Genomic DNA, 12,621 nt, shown 5'->3' with positions numbered 1-12,621 from the left:
TGCCCTGTTCCTGCTTACCTTGAGCAGGACCTTGTATACGGGGGAAAGGCATACATCAAGCCCCCTTCCCACAGAATCACAAATGCGTCTGTGACTGAGCCCGGGCTGTGGCCCTGGAACGAGCAGAACTGCGGGCACTAGGTGTTGACCCTGGGGGCAAACAGGTCTACCTGGGGAAACCCCCACCTGCAGAAGAACGAAAGAACGATGTCCGCTCTGACCGTCCACTCGTGCATGCAATACGACCTGCTGAGGTAGTCCGCCAGCTCGTTTCGCACCCCCGGGAGATACGACGCCTCGAGGTGAATGGCGTGGGCTATACAGAAGTCCCAGAGGAGGAGAGCCTTGCGACAGAGCAGCGAGGAACAGGCCCCGTCCTGCTTGTTTATATAAAACATGGCAGTAGTGTTATCTGTCAGAACTGTCACGCTGTGACCACTCAAAGTGGTGTGAAAGGTCTGGCAGGTGAGACGAACTGCCCTGAGCTCCTTCACATTGATATGGAGCAACCGCTCTGCTCCGGACCACAAGCCCTGAATCCTGAGGTCTCTCAGGTGAGCCCCGCATCTGCAGTCTGATGCGTCCGTCACCAGCGTGAGGTCCAGTTCTGGGATGGCAAAGGGGATGCCTTCGCAAACCACAGGCTGGGACTGCCACCACAGCAGGGAGTCCAGCACATCTCTTGGGGCTGTCACTACCAAGTCCAGGGGATCCCTGCCTGGGTGGTACACCCGAGCGAGCCTCGCCTGCAGAGTCCTGAGTCTCAGTCTGGCATGCCTGACCACGTGCGTGCATGCTGCCATGTGGCCCAGCAGCCGCAGGCAGCACCTGGCTGTTGTCATTGGAAACTGGCACAGGAAGGTCACCGCTTGCTGGATAGCCTGGAATCAGGATACTGGAAGGCTTGCCCTGGCCTGCACCGCGTCCAGGACTACCCCTATGAATTCCACTCTCTGCGTGGGCACGAGAGTGGACTTGGGGACGTTGACCAGGAGCCCCAGCTTGTGGAACAATCTCAGGGCCACCTCCACATGACCCCGCACTTCCGCTTCGGATCGACCCGTCAGAAGCCAGTCATCGAGGTACGGGTAACCCCGGATCCTCTGCCTCCGTAAGAAGGCCGTCACTACCGCCATGCATTTTGTGAACACCCGTGGGGATGCAGCTAGACCGAACGGGAGAACCGCAAACTGGTAATGTTCTTGGCCCACAGTGAAGTGCAGGAACTGCCAATGTGCTGGGTGGATGGCAATATGAAAGTACACATCCTTCATGTTGAGGGCAGCATACCAGCCCCCCGGATCCAGGGAAGGGATGATGGTGCCCAGAGAGACCATGCGGAACCAGGCCTTGACCAGGAACTTGTTGAGCCCGCACAGGTCTAAAATGGGATGAAGGCCCCCTTTGGCCTTGGGGATGAGGAAGTACCGGGAGTAGAAACCTTTCCCCTTTAGGCCATGTGGCACCGCCTCTACCGCCCCCGCCTCTAGCAGTGAGCGAACCTCCTTCTCTAGGAGATGCTCGTGAGAGGGGTCCCTGAAGAGGGACGGGGAAAGGGGAGCGGGAGGGAGGGAAGGAAGAGAATGGCAGCGATTACCCGTTCTGTACCGTGCGTAAGAAAGACCCAAAGCCCAAAGGTCTGACGTAATGCTGGACCTCGCACGGGAGAAATGGGACAGGCGGTTCAGGAAACAAAGGCACAGATCCAGTGACTGGTCTGGTACGCTGTCTCAGAGTGCATTTTCAAAAGCCTGGATTAGTGCCCGGCTGGGATTTGTGCTGACTTTGATTCTGACCCGGCGCATTATTGTTGTTATTATTGCACCATCGCCTGTTATCCCTGCCTCGCCTACGGTAAGGCTCGTGCCTATGGCGAGGCTGGTACTGGCGTGAGGGGGAGGCTGCGGTTTAAAGGGCTTCCTCTGGGTCACCAGGGTGTGCATACCCAGCGACTTAAGTGTAGCCCTCGAGTCCTTGAGGCTATGCAGCCTTGTGTCTTGTCTGGTCCAAAAAAAGCCCGGACCCTTCAATGGGGAGGTCCTGAAGCATATTCTGGACCTCAGGCGGCAGGCCTGACTCCTGAAGCCACGCCGAGCTCCTCATGACCACCCCCGATGCGATTGTTCTGGTCACTGCATCTGCTGAATCCAGGGAGGCCTGGAGAGAGGTCTTGGCTACTGCCTTGCCCTTGTCCACCAGGGCTGTAAACTCCTGTTGGAAACCTTGCGGGAGGTTATCCTTAAACTTCCCCACCGCCGCCCAGGAGTTAAAATTATGTCTATTGAGGATGGCCTGCTGTTTAGCAATCCTCAACTGAAGGCCCCCTAACGAGTACACCTTTCTGTCAAAAAGGTCCAGGTGTTTTGCCTCCTTGGCCTTAGGGGCTGGGGCCTGTTGTCCATGGCGCTCCCTTTCGTTCACCGCCGAGACCACCAGGGAGCATGGACTTGGGTGGCAGAACAAGAATTCGTAGCCCTTTGACGGGGCAAAGTATTTGCGCTCCACACCTTTGGCCGTTGATGCGCTGGAGGCTGGGGTCTGCCATATAGTCTTATAATTTGATTGGATGATCTTAATGAGGGGAGCGGTATTCTAGATGGACCTTCGGGGCTCAAAATGTCCCCCATGGGATCCTCCTGCTCAACCGTCTCCTCGGCCTGCAACCCTAAGTTCTGGGTGACCCTACGCAGTAGCTCCTGGTGGGCTCTGTAGTCTATCGGTGGAGGGCCGGACACCGCTGTACCCGCCACCGCCTCATCAGGGAATGATGAGGAGGTTAACAGCTGCTCATCCCCCTCTGGCTGCTCCTCCTGCTCTTCCTCTCCCATGAGAGAGGCCTCCGGCTCGGCCAGGGTGGGAGACCTTGGGGCGGCACCAGACACAGTGCTGGTCTTTCTGGTTTATCCTGGGAGGATGCTAGAGGCCTGGATATTGTAGCTTCCGGCGCTGTCGGGCATCGGTGCGGGGACCGGGACCGCTGCACCGAGTAGCTCGCCCTGGACGGGGCACCTTGGTGCTGTTGATAGGCCCAAGGAGTCCAGAAGGGCCAACGACCTGGCGGCCCCCATTGGGGGTGCCTACCCGTCTGAGGGTCCCTGCTGTCCGGAGCACGGTGCGAGAAACTGTAACTGCCGGAGTCGGTGCCGGACTGCGGTGATGCTGACCGCGAAGGCCACAGCAGTGCCAACGATCTGTGCCGGTGCAGAACGACAAGCAGCTCCTAACCGAATGGGAGCAGGACCGGTACCGATATCCCTGGGACCGGGACCGGGATCTGGACCAGGACCGGGGCCGGCGTTCCCGGGACAGGGGCCGGCATCTGTAGGAGTCCTCCGGAGAGGGCCGTCTGGACTCCTCCCGGTGTTGGTCTCTGAGTGGTGCTGGAGAGCGTCGTGCCCCTTCCATTACTTCCTCGTGCTGACCCACTCTCGGTACCGCAACTTCCTTCTCAGACGCGGGTAACTGCGAGTCCGCTGATGCGGAGCTCGACCAGGACCAACTCTGGGAGCGATGCCGAGACGGTGTCCTCAAACAGCACACCATTGCCGGCTTACCCCTCACCGGCACTGATGGCATGGGTGTCAGAGGATTCTCTCTGTATGGGACGGGGCTTGCCACCGACAGCTCAATGAGGTCCTTTGCCGCCTCAAAGGTGCCAGGCGTGGAGGGCTGATCCATTATGTCCTCAAGCCCATCGTCCGCACTGAGCTCACTTAGGCCTGGGCTCGGTGGGACTTGTGGTGCCGGAGCCACCGGCGCTGGTATAGCAGCCTTCCTGCTCTTATCGGTGCTCGGGGCCTTGGAAGATGCCTGCCTCCTATGCAGGGAACATCCGCGCCTTCCTTCCGGCTGCGCCATGGGCCGCACCGGGGAGGATGAGCGGTGCCGGGGCCCAGTCTGGTGCTCTGGGGCCGACAGTTTTTGGTGTTTAGCCGGTGCCGGGTCTCTCGACAACTCCATGGCACTACGCACCGAGGAAGCCGGAGCCGACATCGGGTGCTCCGGGTCTGGTGGCTGCAATGCAGCCTCCATCAACAACTGCTTCAAAAGAAAGTCTCTTTCTTTCTTTGTTCTTGGCTTGAACACCTTGCAAATCTTACACCGCTCAGTTTGATGCTCTTCCCTCAGGCAACGTAGACACGAGTCATGGGGGTCACTAACTGGCATAGGCTTGTGGCACGTGGTACAATCCCTAAACCCGTGGGCCTGGGGCCGGCAGGGGTATATATGCACAGCGCAGTGGCGCAACTCAGGGGGCCCCCCGCCGGGAGCCGCTAAGGGAAAAAGTTTCCAACGCTCGTGCATGTGGCGCGCACACAGCTAATGTGGAATGGATGTGAACAAGCACTCGAAGAACAACAGATGCTTTAAAAGGAGAACAGATTACAGATATATGATATTTTCCCAGATATTTCCTCACCATCCTTATTTTGTGAAGGGAAAAAAACAATACACAAAGGCTTGATGTAGCTACACAGAAAATCTGTCCAAGTTTCACACTACACAATCTGTAGATGATTATATTTCTGGGCATCTGCAGCTTGGCACAGCATGGAAGCCAAGCAGATTTGTTGCTGAACCAGGCTATAAATTATTTAATAAGAAATATACTGAAGCATAACGCTTACGTTTTTCTCTTGTGCAACAGCTGCTGTTGCTTTTGTTGCTGTGTGTATGGGTAACTGACTGCTCCGTGATTGGTTAGTTCAACATACTTGCACTATTGGTTATGTTTCTAGCCTACGTCACAACTTGAGTTGATGGTGAGATTTCAGAACTAGGTGTGTGTATGTTCAGCAACTCCAGGCAAGCTAATACCACCACATTTCAACTCAGTTGGAGTAAGTGACTCTGCCAGACAGCGTTAATTAAGGTGATATATATACACACTGCAGAGGAAATCTGGTCATAGCACTGCGCACCTTCTGTGAGCTGAATACTAAACACCTTGCAGTTTACTGTAATCATTTGGAATGTGAAACTGTTAATACCAGATCATAATTCTTTATTCAAATTCATCTTCTGGGAATTGGGCCATGGTTTTTTGCTTTGATTGTATTTAAAACCAAAATCCAAAAATTAATCAGAGCCAACTCTTGTCTGACTGCTCCCTTCCTCCAGTCCTAATCTCTTTTCTAGCTGTATGGTAGCTTTGAGATCTAACTGAACACAAACGTGTGTTGGCTTGGTTACCAATTCTATGACCATTATGATGTACTGCAACCCGTCGGAAACAGGTTTCCCGCACAAGGGCTCATTCTCTATGACAGCCACAGTACTTCGTGTATTATTCCAGAGAGGATCATTTAGTGGACTAAATCTTAGTTTTGAAATATATCTACAATTCCTTGAACTACTTGTTCAAACCCCAGCAAGGTCGATTCAGTCCTTCATCCTCCTGATGCAGACAGAGTGACTTTCATGCAGTTGACTTTGTGTGATGTGGTCTTTTGGGTGACCAGTCTTACCCAATGTATTGTCTGGGCTTTAAGATCTCTTGGCACTTTGAAGTTATGGTTTACTCCCATCTGCTTGACCAAAACTCCCCCATTTGCCCTGCTGTGCAATGTGTTGGGCACTGGTTAGTTGCCACAATCTTGAATGTAAGAAATCACTGCATTTCAGTGGTGATGTATGTACACAGTTTGCAAAAAGTCATTTGGGCCCTTTTTGCATGAAAGGGACAATATAAATGTACTGCAAGAAATTATTAGTGTTCTGTATACAAATCCTCTTTTTCTATCATAATATAAATAATATTCATTTAAATCCTTATTTTTGAAAAAGTTTCTTAACTTTAGATATATTTAATCTGCAGTTTAAAACTATGATCTTACTTTTAATAGTGCAAATACTGAATACAGTAGCAGTTGCATCACTGTAGTTAGTGCATCCGCAGTCATTATGTTAATGCATAGGAGCTGGTCTTATATGCATTTATTACCAGGAATAAGTACTAAGGCACTGAGACATGTAAGACAGACATGTATGTGTCAATGGAATAATGTATGTCTTGCCCATTCTCTGAATTAAGTAAACTCTGGTCACTAATTACGACATGTGTTAATTAAATGTATTTTTAGGTCCCAACCCTGTAACTGGCTCCACCTGAACACAGGGGTAGAGCCTCAGGAAGCAGGGCCTTTCTGTGTATACTTCACTCTAATTTGAGCAAGTTTAATATCCAGATTATAAAATGAAACATAAATAATAAAAACATTAATAACTTCCTTCCTCAAAGTCTGAAACTGCAGGAAAAAAAAGATTTTTCACTTCTTTATTGTTCTGCACAGATGGTGAAATCCTGGCCCTATAAAAGTCAATGGCAAAACTCCCACAGACTTCAGTAGGCCCAGGACTTCATCCACAGTTCCTCTCATTTAAACCTCATGGTCAAGTAATGTCAGATTTTAAGTTCTAACCCGCACCATACTTAACTATACTACAGTCAAGGCAGTTCAAGCCTCTGCTTATAAAAGAAGCAATTGTAGCATCTGGTTACATATCTGTACTGTGTACACTACTCTTTATGCATTGCTATAACTAGATGTATGGATTCAATTTAGCAGTACTCACTTGTACTCATCATAAACTTCCTGTTTGGGAAGGGATGTTTCTGGGTGCTCCTCCAAGGTATTCCGAATCCAAGAAAATGCATGCATTTGCTGCGCACGGCTTGATGACATCGAGATCTGATCGCTAAGTGAAAACAGAAATAGTTCTGATGAAGAGAATGTACTCTCTAGCTCCTCTTCAATTAGTAGAGCTAAGTGTTCAAATGGGCTGAAAAGATTCACATGGAAAGAAATCATGTTCCTGTGCAGGCATCCCGTAAGCGCCATTCTTAAAATTTACTCCACAATGTCTCATCTATGAGCTCTTTTTGCCGAATAACAGTAGGCATAAAAAAACCCTGAACTTGCATGAATGGCTTTGTAAGGAATGATCAAACATCTATTCATGTATGCATCCATACAACCCCAGCTTCACTGAGTTCTACAACCCTGGAGGTGGGAGGGAGAAAGGGCCACTTCAGACAGGTTCAAGTACCATGCCTCCTATGCTGTCCTAGCCACTGCACTTCTCCTCCACTACATGTACAATGGCTCCCTGATATCCTAACAGGGCATGCAGGGCTTCTTGTTGGGCTTGTCTTCCCAATGCACCCCCATTTTATATGAGCACAAGGAGCTTTCATGTCCCTTATTATTGTATAAATCAGGGTCAGGATAGGACACATAATGAAAACAACATTAAAGAAAGGACAATTTACTGCATTCCTGAAATAGGTTTCTGTGAGTCCAGTGAAGCAATGGGCAAACTGATGGGAAAGCTGTATGCAAGGTAACCCATCAGTCAAGCAGAATGGAACCACTGAGTATAAAGAACGGTAGCACTGTCTGGATCTCTCATGTGGTTCCCCTAACTGATGCTTTAGACTTTGTATGGTCTGCACTGGGGACATACAGAATGAAGAACTTCACGTAGCCCATCATATTTAAAAGGTTATGGTCATCCCTCATATCTCCCAAATGCCTTTTACAATTTACTTCAAAGTTTCCAGAAATGTCTGTCCTGGCATAAGTTCCTGCCTATACACTTTCATGTGGATTGGTTATGTTTTGGTGAAGTTAAGAGTGGGTCACAGTAAGGCCTATAATGGAAGGCAAGATTCTTCCTTAAATTGTGGAGACAATGGAGTCTCTTCATAATTAAAAAAATCATGAGTACTCAAAATATGGGAAATTTCAGTCAGCTCAAATAAACACTTTTCTGGGTAACGGTATGAGGGGGAAATGATTAATTATTACAGGTATGAGATGTGGAGTGATTTCAGAGATGGCAAGGACCTAATGAACAAATACTGTCAGACCTACCATGAAGTAATAATCATTCTTTCCAATAGTAATATTTTAAGTGCTATATTATTCCTCCATTATATAAAAATTGAGGCTAAAGTCAGACCTGGTCCATAATCAGACTCCCAACCAAAAGCACTTCCTCATAAACATCCTACCATGCAAAGCTTATATTGTCAGATTACTATGCATCAAGGGTTCCCAAAGTTCAGATTTACTGAAGAACTAGTTCTCTGAAAATATTAGACACTTTTCCTAAAAAATAAAAAATAAAGAAACGTTACTGTTTCCAGAAACAGTAGATAAATGTGTGTTTGATGGGGAAAAAAATCTCATGGGAATTATACCAATATTAATATTAAACACCCACACCCACACACCTTTTCTCTCCATTGCTGGGACCCGAAGGCAGTTGAAGGTAGAGGTAGAGTTTCTCTAGGTCTGTAAACTTCTCAACTTCTTGCTAGAAAACAAGGTTTTTTTAAAAAAGCAAATGGTAAATGAACAGCATGACGGGTTGTAAAAAAAACCAAACACACATTTTCAAAATGATCCCAAATAAAACAACACACAACATTTTGCAATGTGAAAGCATTAGACTGCAAGCTCTTTGGGGCAGGGACCACCCTTTTGTTCTGTGTTTGTACAACAGGATCCTGGTCCATGACCGGGACGTCTAGAGACATTACAGTACGGCAAATAATAATAATAAATATTAATTATGATCACCACTTAAAACAAAAGTGAACACTGGAATATTTGCCCGTTTTTAACTGTAAAGGAAAAAGTTAATCTTGATAACCAGAAACAGATTTCCCAGCCAAAAAACTGTAATGAAAAGACGTTTAAATTGAAACCTTTCATTATGATTTCCCATTCTTGGAGGGTCACATTCAACACCCTAAGACCAAAGCATCAGATAACGGCTCTTCTGTGATAAAGCACGATTGTTGGACTGATTCATACAACTGCATCAATGGTCAAACAGAGCAAGCCCTAAAGAAGACTTTTTTGAAAGTCAAGTTTCTGTATTCCTTGTAAGTGGCTGTCACAGATTGATTACAATCGATATTGATGGCCAGATCCTCACCTGCTGTACATCATTGTACCTCCACTGACTTCAGCAGAGCTATGCCCGTTCCTATCACCTGAGGATCTGGCTTAAAGCCTTGAAATCAGTGGTTCTCAACTAATTTACCAGTGTGGGCCGCATATGCAGCTCTCTATGTGTTATGTGGGTCGCATCCACACAATCTATATCTACTATCTGTATGGCCCTGAGGATGTCACATGGGCCACAGCTATGTGCTGGTTGGGTTGCAGGTTGAGAACCACTGCTTTAAATCAAGGAAGATGGTGAAAAACAAAACAAACACAGCAGGCACATGCACACCCAAGCAGCAGGTGCATGACACAGTGTTATCAGGAAAGCGCTAGGCTTTGGGTGATCCCAGTGCAGTAAATTGGACTCTGAAATATTAGCAAAGTCAATTTTGGTGACCTGGGTAACATATCCAAGTGTAGGGCACAGACAAATAAACCAGACTTCCCAGAGCAAGGAGCAAATAGTCTCCTTCAGGGAAGTACCAGAGATAAGGTGAATGTATGTTATTTAAATTATAATATTTATATAAAAATTCACACTTCATTTGTATTAACACTAACTTGAGAAGACTATTGCTAAAGTAAAACTAGTTCATGCATAAGCAACATTGAGTAAATATGAGCAATTTTTTTTTTTAAACAGAACAATGCTATCTGGAATGTGATTAATTCATCTCTCCTTGATGGTTACGTCACTTTTAAAATTGTTCAACTAAAAGAGAAAACCAAGGCATCTGCTTATTGAGTCTAAGAGTGAATGAAACCAAGGAAGAAAGCAGTTAATCAGAACTTTAATTTAATTTCAAAGCAGGGTGTCCCCTAAGTCAATCAAGGCTGAGAGGAGTCTTGTCAGGTGGCCAAGAGGTCAACACCTCTGAAAAACTACAAAGGGGATGTATTGTAAAGTGAAGTACTATGTTAATATCTATTTTGCTTTGTAATTAGTGTATAACTAGCAGCATCACAGTGTAAAACAAAACAAACAATCCTGAGAATGATACAACAAACAACACATGTAAAGTCTCTTGAGAGGATTGAGCCATTAAGTAATGAGAAAATATATTCTGAGGAAAGAAAGAACTAGACAAAAATTTGTCTGGGGGAGGTTAGACCAGAGAACCAAAGAGCTTTCTAATCCTAAATGGCTACAGCTGGCTAAGACCAGACTGGGGAAAAAAAGAAAAAAAAAGAAAAAAAAGAGAACTTGTAAGAGCCAACAGACACAACAGTAACATGTTGGGCACAATCCATCCAGATTCACCAATTTTATAAGCTGCGGCAGTAGCTCACCTTACCTGATCACTCTCGTGACAGTGTGTATGGTAACACCCATTGTTTCATGTTCTCTGTGTATATAAAATCGCCCTACTGTATTTTCCACTGCATGCATCCGATGAAGTGAGCTGTAGCTCACGAAAGCTTATGCTCAAATAAATTTGTTACTCTCGAAGGTGCCACAAGTACTCCTTTTCTTTTTGCGGATACAGACTAACACGGCTGCTACTCTGAAACCTGGTATTTTTACTGACACTAACCCCTGAAACTTGCTGACTTAATGATTTCTGTGTGACTTTTACTGCAGTTCCTATTAAGGTTGTGGTACTTTAATCGCCTTCTCTATCGACAGGTCTCAAGTATTTTTCAATACATACTGTGAGGTCACTGAATTCTCTCTGCCCCATGGTCTCCCACCACTGTGGAAGTGTGAGGAAAGAGTACTGATTACCACTACATCTGCTTTACCTGGGCTTAGGCTAAGCAGGTGATGCTTCAACAACAGCAGGGTCTTTTTCTCTTAGAGCAGGGAGCAAACTGAAAAGGCACTGCGAAGTGTAAAAGGCAGCTGCTCCTAGAAGGAGCCACAGGGAAAACCCCATTCCCACGAGAAGAAAAGGAAGAGACTCTCCCACTATCAACCCAGAGTAGAGCTCTGTCTTCTTTAAACATTGCCCACTGCATATTGCTTCACTATATTTTTAGAATAGGATTTTAGAAAGAAAAACAAATGCAAATATGGTAATTTGTGCAGCAAAGGCCCCCGTTTCTGCACATGACGAACTTGCCATCTTGAGACATAAATAGAAAATGTAACAGGAGTTGAAAAAAGCCAATTCTTCAGCTGGAAGAAAGGGAGATACAAGAAGCAACCGCCTATGGTGAAATGGCCACTTTGGGGTTACAGCTGCTTGTAATTTAAGAGGCCACAGGTCAGTATCCAGAAAGGGCATGCTGGGAAAATAGCTCCTATAATAGGGCAGTGGTAAGACCATGCAGTGGTAAGAACTAAGAAAGTCCAGGAAGAGACAAAGAAAAGGACTCTGGTAAAGAGACAGAAGATGGCTTCTGTGTTAGGGTCTAGAATTTCCCCCCCTCTTTTGTACAAGTGACTCCCCCCCTCTACAGAAGCAAGCAAAATATGTCTGCAATAAATTCAATAGGAGGCTCCAGTATGCATTTGCATAGAGAGTCATCCACCCTGATCTGTTCCAGGGTGGAGCTGTGTCTTGCTCCTTCAATTTCAGTCAGATCCAGAACTGCACTTGCCTAGGATCATGTTCTCTTTTTTTTGTTCCAACAGCCACTGCAGGTTTGAGCAAAAGTCAATTGTGAGTTGTAAGGAGCCAAAAGATGAGAACTGATGATGCATGCAGGGCTGTAGGTTTTTTAAATTAAAAGAATGCAGTTCCCAAACTACAGCTGGTAGAAACAGTAATGAAACTTTCAATATAATGGCAGATTTGCTTTAAGACTTGTCAGACTTCATTAGAATACATATTCATTCATGATTGATTGATTTTATAATTTGATCTTCTACTCTCGTCATTCAATCTTGGCCAAGTTCAGTCTGTGGCAGAGTAGATTCATCTGATTTATAACTCTGCTCCTTAGTAACACACCCATGTCAGTGGGGGTGGGAGGGAAGGAACGATTACTAATAATGAAGAGTTCATCCAAACAGCAGTTACTATTTTAAAAATGGATGTTTTTAAAAATAACTAACTGCAAGTAAATAAAACTGACATGCTGTGTCTCAGGATGGAAAAGTCACTTGTATAAACTACATTTCTGATGCTATGCATACTAACATGAGCCATGCAAAATTCATGCAGGAATGAACTTGCCTTGTATTAAGTCGGTAAAACACAGAACTTACTATGACTTATAAGAAGAGCTTTGTGCTCGCATTGAAACATTGCCATTTTTGACTCTTCCTACCAGTTTTCACACCTTATATGCTTCAACAAAAAAGTGTGAGGTTTCTAAAATGTCTCTGCAGCAAAGCTTGAAACACACCTGACATTATCAGTCTAGCTTCCCTTGTCTTTCTGGAGCAGTGAAAGATCATACAACCTTTCAACCTGGTAAAATTATTCATTTTTACTCAGAAGTATTCCATCAAAGCTCTGAACAAACACTAACACACAGATAGATAACTCTTGCAGAAAACATCAAGGATACTAAAAATCAACAGCAAATTATATCTGTAAACTGCAAGGTAATTCTATGCCTACGGATTTTCCCCCCTATCTATTTTTTAAGTGTCCTTTAACGCCTTTTGTAAAATTATCTGACCAGAAAAGACTCACAATTGTGAAGTATAATACAGAAACAGCATGTCTGACCCCTTCCAACTCTTAGAATATAGCTGAATGGCTAA

At 45.9% G+C, this 12,621-nt stretch overlaps 1 protein-coding gene across 1 annotated transcript in view; it reads right to left on the bottom strand.

The window, feature by feature from the left end:
- Nucleotides 1-12,621, bottom strand: part of RFX7 (regulatory factor X7) — a 116,017-nt gene that overhangs the window by 44,302 nt on the left and 59,094 nt on the right. The window contains exons 3-4 of the mRNA XM_074966299.1: nucleotides 8,240-8,322; nucleotides 6,577-6,699 (exon numbers count right to left, since the gene is read on the bottom strand). Coding sequence (XP_074822400.1) covers nucleotides 6,577-6,699; nucleotides 8,240-8,322 — 206 coding nt within the window. The remainder of the gene's footprint in view (nucleotides 1-6,576; nucleotides 6,700-8,239; nucleotides 8,323-12,621) is intronic.

Source organism: Natator depressus, chromosome 10 (assembly GCF_965152275.1).
Source record: "Natator depressus isolate rNatDep1 chromosome 10, rNatDep2.hap1, whole genome shotgun sequence".
NCBI lineage: Eukaryota > Metazoa > Chordata > Testudines > Cheloniidae > Natator > Natator depressus.
Note: the sequence above shows the minus strand (reverse complement) of the source record. Positions and strands in the feature narration are given on the sequence as shown.